The sequence below is a fragment of the Nematolebias whitei genome, chromosome 4 (assembly GCF_014905685.2).
Source record: "Nematolebias whitei isolate Nwh7 chromosome 4, NemWhi1, whole genome shotgun sequence".
Lineage (NCBI taxonomy): Eukaryota > Metazoa > Chordata > Actinopteri > Cyprinodontiformes > Rivulidae > Nematolebias > Nematolebias whitei.
The window spans coordinates 4,276,994-4,287,214 of NC_056501.1; the positions used below are offsets into that span (position 1 = coordinate 4,276,994).

Here is a 10,221-nt window from a genome sequence, read left to right on the forward strand (position 1 = left end):
ACTGAATTAGCTTGTGGGATTAGAAAGAGAGAAAAGATTCTCCTGCAGTGAATAATACACTGGAAGGATGCAATAGAGAGGTTTTAAAGCTGGTTTCTTAAAATGTGTTGCTCGAGTTATAATTGGCCTCCATGTGTGTCCTTCCTTCTCCTCTTGTACACCTTAATTAACGCACCTGTTCTTCTCTCCATCACTCCCAAACTCCTCGTTTGAATCTCCAATCACCTTGTGGTCCCTTCACAACCTCCTTTATGATTCCTCATACGATCTCTCCCTCGTTCTTCATCTCATGTCTCCTCTCGTTCTTCCTCCGCCGACCCCAGGCCATCTACTACGAGATGGGCTTTGTCATCTGTGCAGCGGTGGGCCTGCTGTTCGCCGTCCTCATGCCGATAGTGGGGCTCTTCTTCTGCATGTGTCGCTGCTGTGACAACTGCGGCGGCGAGATGCACCAGCGCCAGAGGAAGAATGCAGACTGCCAGCGTGGCCTGTTGGGAACATTACTCTTCTCCACCTCGCTGGTCATCACGTGAGTGTGACACATGCACAAGTGACATGTATAGGCAGGGAACACAGAAATCTGTTTGCACGAAAACGTCCTTTAAGTGTTTGCGTACACGCTGATTGCAAGCCGGCGACATGACTGTTATTGACAGTGTTGCACTCGTGCATTCATGCACAAACACACTCCAGACACACTCCTCCTCTGGTCAAACACAGTCATCAGCCTTTACCATCCCCCATGCTACTTGCTATATATAGTAAAGTCCTACTGTAGATTGTTTGTGGCAGCACCCTTCATACTCGTGTTCAGGCTAAGCACTGATCACAAAAACCTGCAGGAGCATCCTGAGAGCTTCCACTCACTGGGATCAAGAAGTCTTCACGTTATCAACATAAATGACAACAAATTGATGAATACATGATTTGTGTAATACACTTTATTATTCTCCCTGACATTTTTCATATGCACCTGAGTGCATACATCGCATTCAGGATGTTTCTAGATGCACGTAATGATTTTCACTGATGAGACTGCAGTAAGTGTAACAAGGTGAAATTAATTCCTGTAGTCTATAACTAATGCTGTACTTGCTGACTTTATTATGGCCTGCAGCTGTAATTAGTCTGGACTCTGAGCCCCCAAACACTCAGATATTTTTAATAAGAAGATAGGCTGCCAAAAGGAAGGTCATGCTCTTACATGCTCTTTTCAATTTCCACCGAAATGTTCTCTTCTTCCAAAGATGTGAGTTTTACTGTTATCTTAAAGTTACTTGTTACAATGTCATTAATACAGCCCCCCCCAAAAAAAAACTTTTTTTTTCATATTGATATTATTGTGTCCATAAATGTTTTTTTAAAGCAAAATTAGAGAACAGCTACAAACTACAACATGTTTGTTTACCTACGGAAACAGCCGAAGTGACTGAAAATATGTGTGGCGATGTCAAAAACAGAAACTGATCAGTGTGCTTTACAATTCTGTCAAACTATAAAGTAAGCTCAATAAAAGCAATAAATATAAGAAAAATGTAAGTAAAAATAAGTAAAGCCAAAACAAAATACAGAAACCCATCGCCAAACTCTGCCTGAATCAAACGCCAAAGGAAACATAAAGGTTTTAAAGTCAAAGTTTCTTTATTTGTCATTTGCACCACATGCAGTACATGTGGTGGAACAAAACTGTGTACACAGGGTCCCAGTTACATCCAGCAAAAGTATAGTTTTGTAAAGAAAAACAGTTAAAAGATCTAAGATATAAACTAAGAAATATGCTAAACTAAGAATCCACTAGTAGTACAAAATCAATACGCTGAACAACAGCAGCACGAACATGAGTCTGTGTGAGCAGATGAGTATGAATGAACACAGCAGCTTGGAATAAATCAGCATCATAAGATCAGCAACATGGATAATCAGCAGCACATGTCAACAGTCAAGTGGCATTACAGTGATTTTTTTTTCACTGTGATTATTCTGGTTAGAGATTCATGAGTCTAACAGCCTCAGGGTAGAAGCTGTTCCTCAGTCTAGTGGTTCTACACTTAATGCTCCTGAACCTCCTTCCTGAGTGGAGCAGGGCAAGAAGTGTGTGTGCTGGGTGAGTGGGGTCCTTCATGATGCAGGTGGCTCTCTTCCTGCATCTGGAGGTGTGGATGTCTGTGATGGTGGGGAGGCTGACTCCAACATCTTCTGTGCAGCCTTCACCACTCTCTGCAAAGCTCTTCTTTCTGCAGCTGTGCAGCCTCCATGCCACACGTTGATGCTGCAAACTTTACAATGTGACAGCCTGGATGGGTAGCTGCACAATCATACGTGAGCAGAGTGAACAGGAGGGGGCTCAGCACACATCCCTGAGGGGAGCCAGTGCTGAGGGTTAAGGTGGAGGAGGAGAAGTTGTGGATCCTCACAGATTGCAGTTTGTTTGTTAACCAGTTGGAGCAAATGGATGTAAGGATACATTTTAAACTCATCACTTTCAGCTGTTTGTTTATAAAGAGCCAAGCTGCTCCACAAGTTTGGAGCAGCAATTGTGTTCACTTCTTTATATTTTAGTTTGGACCTTGAAACATCTGAGAGAAACTGTTGGGTTGACCAGCATGCTCTGACCGCCCTGTAGACATTAAGGAGATCCCATAAGTATGATGAGGCCAGACCTTTTAGGACTTTAAAAGCCAGCAGTAAAATCTTAAAATCAATCTGAAAATGGACAGGAAGTCAATGGAGGGAGGACAGAACGAGTTTTTTTTTAGTACCTGTTAAAAAAACAAGCTGCTGTATTCTGGACAGTTTGTAAACGATGTGGAGATGATTTATCTAAAGCAACAAACAAATGATTCCAGTAATCTAACTGGGAGGAAATCTCTGCATGAATCATATCCCCAAGTTATTGGGTAGGGAGGTTTGACTTCACCTTGACAATTAGTCCTAACTGGGAAAAATAAATGATTTTACAAACTGCATCTGTTTGTCTGATTTGAAACCGCTGCCAAAGCATAACCCTGCTCCCTGACAGCAGAGACTTTATGAAGCCAAGAGGCCAAACGTGTCAAAGAGCATGATTCAGTCTTATTTTCTCTCAGATTCAAAATGTTTAATTATAACCAAACTTTAATGACTGGGGTGGGATGGAGAAGTACATTTCTCATGTGTTGTACACATTTAAGCCCAGATTTGTAAAGTTTCTATAGATTAGATTGAAACGGCAAACACACCGACCTAGAAGAAGTTTGTCTTTCTGGCGCTTTACTTCCCTGACTGATCCCCCACTCTTCTTTATTTCTTTCTTGTTTTCTTTCATGTTTAGCAGCAGATTACATTCCCACCTAAATATTTTCTCAAAGGTGGCACGCCTGTCTGACTCCATCATATTTGTTTACCTACAGACTAAAGTCTAATGTAGGTCAAACATGTGATTTAAGCGTTCGTATGATTTTTTGTTGTTATTTGGCTGATTCAGCTGAACAGACCCACAGACGTGCATATCTGAGATCTGCTGGATAAACTTATAAATCGCACCGTTTGATATAAATTATTTCATCTGTTCAGTTGGATTTCCCTAAACCACATAAATTATACACTGTTGCTCTGAAACAAAGTATATTCCTTAAAACTTCTGAGTTATTTTTGCTCTAATTTTGTGATGAGTAGCAGTGAATGTTTGTATCGTCTGTTCTGAAGCTTATTTTAGTCAAGCTGCTCGATTCCGTTCATCCCCTCCAAGCTGCCATCTGTTCCTAAATGAGTTGCACGCCCAAGATTTATAGATTATAATGTCACTGCGTTACAACCACTATTTGGATTATTTTGGAGTTGGACTGTTTGACTTTATTTACCTGTAAAAGAAGTCTGGAATATTATAAAGAGTTGACTAACTTTCTGTTTGACGTACAGAGGCAGCATGCATTTTTATTAAATTGTATTTTTTGGGGCCAACTGGAATAAGTAAGAGAGTACAAACGGAAGAATTCCCCTCTGTCAGTAGAGAAAGTAGATCCTCTATAGATAGAACGGATCATTTCAGACTGACTGAAGGTATTCAGTGTTGAACAGCGTAGGGAAAAGACAAGCCGGTGACTTTTAGAACCCGTTTCTCAGAAAATGGACCACGAGAAATTCAATCTTCTTTTGTCCCTGGTTCTCTGTCTCAGTGACTGTTGGAAATGAATCTTCAGGATAAAAGCTTTGAGAAGGCTGCATTTGCTCTTTTGCTCCAGTAAAAGACTTCAGGAGTGTACCTAATTTGATGTTCTTTGACTTTCTGTCTGAGCGTTAAAAGACATTCCACGGCAACATCCCAGCAGCCGAGACGCAGGAGTCTGGGAGCATCTTCACAGCTCTTATTAAATCTCCCCAGCTACCAGGCAGAGATGCAGCAGAGACTCTAATGAAGCAGTTACAGGCTGTGGAGGAAGGCAGGCGGCCCCGACTCACTGCTTCTCACTGCCACAACGAGGTTGACAGCCAGACACACAGGACTGGCAGCAGTGATATTTATTTTCTACAAAGAGCTAAAGTCAGATTAGGGTGTGGAAGAAAACGAGGGAAGGGTGAGAACATCAAAAAGCAAAGGATAAGCTATGAATTAAAAATAAGCCGTACACCGATGTCCCTGTCGCCGAGGGATTTGAGCAGTGAATGTAGATTTCAGGATGAGTGTTATTCCGGACTGGAATTAAACAGGGAATGAAGTAAACCTAAATGTTTTTGCTGCAGGATATTCAAGTGGGCACGAGTTACACTATGAAGTTTTTTTTTTTTTTTTTTTATTGCTTGTCCGAGGCAGCGCAGAGTGAATGATCCTGGCGAGTGGAGGGATCAATTTTATCCACGACCAAGTGCACTGGAGGAGCCAGGGGGTGGCCAATGGTGGCCTTCACCACCATAGACTGATCTAAAGGGCCACCTCAGTCATTTGAGGAAACTATACTTTTAAGTAATATAAAAACTAAGAAGCATAGTTTTCTGAAATGATTGGAGTGGTCAGTTTACACATACATAGATCCGTCCGTCCGTCCTTCCTTCCTTCCTTTAATATATATATATTTAAAAAATATATAAATTAAAGGTCATAAAAGGTTAAATTAAACTATTAAATTTAAAGGTTCAAATTAAATGTGGAAGGTGAAATGTTTCAGTACAAACAAAAAAAAAAAACTGTCCAGATAACCTGAATGAAAATTGTTGGATTGTATACCTGGATTATTGAGCATGGACTTTGTTGGTTTTGAACCATTTTGACATGACTGTTGATGAGGAAGAGGGCCGGCACCGGAGGAGGGGGCGTGTCAAAGACACCATCTTAGCACCAACATAACTGGTTTGTTCCACTTTGGAGTAAGCTGTTTGGGGGAAGAATCAGTTTTGTGTTGTGTGTTTCTTTGACTGATGAAGCCTTCTGGATGGAAAGTGAAATGTTTCAGCAAAAAAAGAAACTGTCCAGATGAACTGACTGAAAAATGTTGGATTGTATACCTGGGTTATTGAGCATGGACTTTGTTGGTTTAAATTAAAGGTCATACATCTTCTGTCCTGTTTATACACTAGTTTATATGCGGCGTTTTGTGTGGAATGATAGAACAAACTGTGCATTAGTTATGTCATGGAGGAACTGAGTTTATCAGCATTGTCTTTTAGAACTGAAACATGGAAGTGATGCTTTCAGACTTGATTTATGATGCCATTCATTACAGCCTTTTAGGCTTGTTTCTTATCCCTAAATATTTAAATAGTTTGTACTCCAGATAATGAAACCTTCACCTCTTAGTAATTTGACGTTTAGAAGCGTTCTAAAGCTGCTGACCTACTGGACCAGCAGGTTTTGAAGGAGTCGGTCCTGCTTGAAGAACCAGACATACTCTGTGGACTGTAAACACCCGTTACAGAACCATGTATATTATTTTTCAGTCTTTTAAGTAAAATATATCATGCAAAATGTAAATTTAAGCTTCTGTGAAAATTCAGCATTTTATTATTTTGCATATTTACACAGAAATAAATATTTCTATAATAAATAGTTTACTGCATGTCAGCACAGAGTTAATGTGCATAAGAAAGTACCTTTGAAGCATCCCCATTATATTTATAATTTGCTAACTACAAGGATTTTCATGTTTTATGCGACAGGAAGTGGACAAATAAAATGTTGCAGAAACAAATACTGATGTTGCCATGACAACATTGGTATTTTTGCATAACTTTGTAAAGATGATAAGGGCAAAATGTTCAAGGAGGGGCCAGTAAGCTGCAAACATAAATGAGAATGCGTGAATGACATCACATTAACCACTTTCACCCACAGCTAAAAATCATTTAAACCAAGTATAAAAAGTCTAAAGTTAAGACGTGCTGATTGACAGGCCCACGTTAAGTGGCAAGTACTTCATGTAAAATGTCGTTCTAATTACGTTTTAATCAGAGCTTTAAATCGTAGCACAGGGTGTCAAAAAGTGCCAAAAAGGAACAGCTGTAAAATAAATCAGATTGTGTCGGCATCAGTTTAACAAACAACTAATCAAAGTCTAATTTACTGTACAATGTTTTCAGATATTGATGTGAGAAACAAAAATCCATGAATAGTTCTGTAAAAGTTACATTTAGTCAGAGAAATACTCGTTAAATACATGACCCTTGTCTGACGCCTCTCCAACAAATCCATGTTCAGCATGTTTTGCTGTTTTTAATTAGATTAATATTTATTGTGCTCGCTCATGCAGGTTGAAACAGAGTTTGAGGATGAGACATCCTGATTAGCCGACATTCAAATTTTTACAATCTAAACTTGAAAACCAAAAATAAATGAATAAAACACGCACGTTTTCATCTTCAGTGAAATACGTTGGTTTAAAATGAAGGGTGTGCGGCTCTGAGCTTGATTTGGAGCATATCTCCTCAGCAGCTGTAGTGCATGTGCAGATGCCCCAGCATATCACGTCTTAGCTCTCGTGCACGTGGATTATTTTGAGACGACGTGTTGCGTTTTGTGTGCCAGCCATCGTACGACCGCTCCGCTCATTAGCTGCGCAGCAGAAGCTGTTCGAGTCGCTTCTCATCAGCTCTGATTCCACTTGACCCCAGTGTGGATTTATGATAATAAAATGAAAGATTATTCCTTTTGTTGCAGCCGAGTGGAAGACCTCTGCCTCACGCTGTTACCCAGCATGCACTTCAGCGGTCTATTTCAGTCGCTGGGTGTCCAACAGTATTAACACATAAGGTCCTAAAATTATGGGCTTAGTGATTCATGGTTATTTTGCTAATTATATGGGGGTCTTATTAAAGATAAAGTAGATGCCATGCACAGTGTGTTCAGGGGCGTGCACGTGAAAGCCAAGGCAGACGGTTCCGTGTGTTAAAGCTCGTACCTGAACATAATCCAAGACCACAAGATCCACAAAGTCCCAGAATCCCAGAGTCTGTTTTAGATGATGATATTTATTTCCTCACTCTCACGCCACATCGTTTTGTCTCAGGGACAGCAAAGCCTAAAATATCCAGTACAAGGTTAAAATCAAGTAAAACGTATAAAATCTATCTATATGAGCATGCTGTATAGTTAAAAAATCCAACACATCCATGTATTGAAGTACTCCAAGTATTCTTAAGGCAATACGTTATATTCTCATGTACAGTGCGATTTAAAGAAGCATTTCTTTCTTAAACCAAATTCCTTTTTCCATTTAAGCGTTTTGTTCCCGTCGCAGCGCGAAGAGGGGAAATGGAAATACTCTCCATTCTTCCACGTTGTGAGCATGATGACTTTAAAAATATCTGAGGTACCGACTTCATGTTGGTGTGTGTCTGCATCTAGGGGTAAGAAGGTCACGTTCAAAAGTTAGGTTGCCACGCCAAAATCCAAGATGGCCACCACCATCAAATGTAAACTAGCCACCCCAAGCATTGAAACTACGCCTTATAGTTTATGTGAAGCTTAAAATGATGTTGTCCCCAAATGATTGGGGTGGTTGAAGATTAATCTGTGGAGGCCAAGGCTACTGCAAGCTTGAAAATGCTGTATACCTGCCTATGATTTTAAAAGACCATACTTTGAATTAAATAATTCGGCAAATACAACTTGTAAAAATGCTTAAATAGTTTGAATTTAAATTATACTATATTGCCACGCAGTCCCAGTGCCCTGCAGGCTGCGGCTCAGACTGTGGCGTTCGCATCGTCCCAGGACTGTTTACCGTCGAGTTAATGGTCAGTTGTCTGCCCCCGAACGGCTGCAGCAAGTCCTCTGATGGGACGCACAGCAGACTTATAGGAAGGACAAGCAGCCAAGCCAAAAAATAAAAATAAATCTGCAAAAGTCTCAGAGTCAAAGAAATGAACTATTCATTGTCTGGTTAGACAAAAGCTAACAAGACGGTGGGTCCGACAGTGACCCAAGAGCTCGGAAGAGAAAAAGAAAATGACGGATACAGGAAAAGGAGACTGTGACATTTTTATTGAATAATAATAACGAGGGGCAACTGAATATTCTGGCAGCTGAGTTAAATTATAGCTGCTTCTAAACTGAATACACTAGAAAACAAGATTATAATTCAATTCAGTTTATTTCTATAGCTCCAAGTCACAACAGAAGTCGTCTCAGGAACAGAAACATTCACACACACATTAAAAAAGACAATTTGTCACAGTCTCCCATCCTGAGCAAGAACAGAGGAGACAGTGGAAAGAAAAACTCCCGTTTCTTTAGCAGGACGAGCGGCCATCTGCTTCGACCGGCTGCGTTTGAGAGGACAGGAAGTAGAAACGGACACAGAATGGAGGAGAGCAGGTCCTCTCTAGGAGGAAAGATAAAAATAAAATAATAAATAAATAAAAAACATGTTAAAGTAGAAAAATGATTGCAAATACAAATTATTAATTTGTATTAATTTGTAACAATTTGATGAAATGAGGTCAATTTATCCTCCAGGTCAGGAAACCCAAGTCGAACTAACTATAGGATTAATGAAAAAGGAAAGTCTTAATCCCAGTCTTCAAACTGGACAATGTGTCAGCCTCACGGACAGAAACTGGAAGTTGGTTCCACAAGAGAGGAGCCTGAGAACTGGAAGATCTTCCTCCCATTCTGATTTTGGAAACTCTAGGAATCATAAGTAAACCTGCAGCCTGAGAACAAAGTGCTCTGTTAGGAAAATATGGAACAATAAGATCTGTAATATAAGATGGAGCTAGGTTGTTGAGGGCTTTGTAGATTAGTAGGATTTTGAATTCAATTCTGGATTTGACAGGGAGCCATTGGAGAGAAGCTAAAACTGGAGAGATATGATCTCTCCCAGTAACTCCAGTTAAGACTCTGGCAGCAGCATTTTGGATCGACTGAAGACGTTTTAAATAAGTTTTTGATTATCACTCAATAAAAGATTGTTCATAAAACAAAACATGAGCTGCATGGAATAAACAGCTCCTGTTACCTTTTAAGACACGGTGTAATCCTCACAGTGTGTCTGAGCGACTGTCCAGGAGAAACACGATCCATCTGGATCTATCAGGATCCACTAGGATCCATTGTTTCAGCTCCGTGTTGTTTGAGTCAGCACCTGTTTCATTTAAAAGATGGCTGCTGCTGTAATCTGTCTGTTCTCATGACTGGTTGAACTCAGGGCACACAAATGCAGAATAAAAACAATCATTTTAGTTTCACATAAGAAGTTACTTTTTTTATCTTCTCCCATATGTGGTACCTCCTGGGTGAACAGCACCCTTAACTTCTGAGAGGATCAGAGATAAAAAATAAAATAAAATAAAAAACTGAAGTCAGAACTAAACAAATGGATCGTTGTCTTTCTGTTTATGGAACAAATCTGTGGAACAGTCCGTCTAAAGAATCCAGAGAGTAGATCTAGTTTTACGTTTAAGAAAATAATCAAATATAATTTTCTTTCAAGGTACAATGAAGTATATTGATTCAGAGTTCTGTATCATAACAAAGATTTTGTTTGTTTGTTTGTTTGTTTGTTTTCTTTATATATACACAGTGCCTGTTCTGTGTTCAAAGATGTGCCTACATGGATGGTTGATTGAAACTTGGTTGCTTGTGGTGTAGTACATTAACTTTTAGTACATTAACTTTTAGCACATTAACTTTTAGTACATTAACTTTTAGTACATTAACTTTGAGTACATTAACTTTTAGTACATTAACTTTTAGTACATTGATTTTTAGTACATTGATTTTTAGTACATTAACTTTTAGTACATTAACTT

General features: G+C 39.6%; 1 protein-coding gene across 1 annotated transcript in view; it reads left to right on the top strand.

The window, feature by feature from the left end:
* Positions 1-338: 338 nt before the first annotated feature.
* prom1a (prominin 1a) overlaps positions 339-10,221 on the top strand; it is a 50,119-nt gene continuing 40,236 nt past the window's right edge. The window contains exon 1 of the mRNA XM_037675472.1: positions 339-529. Coding sequence (XP_037531400.1) covers positions 339-529 — 191 coding nt within the window. The remainder of the gene's footprint in view (positions 530-10,221) is intronic.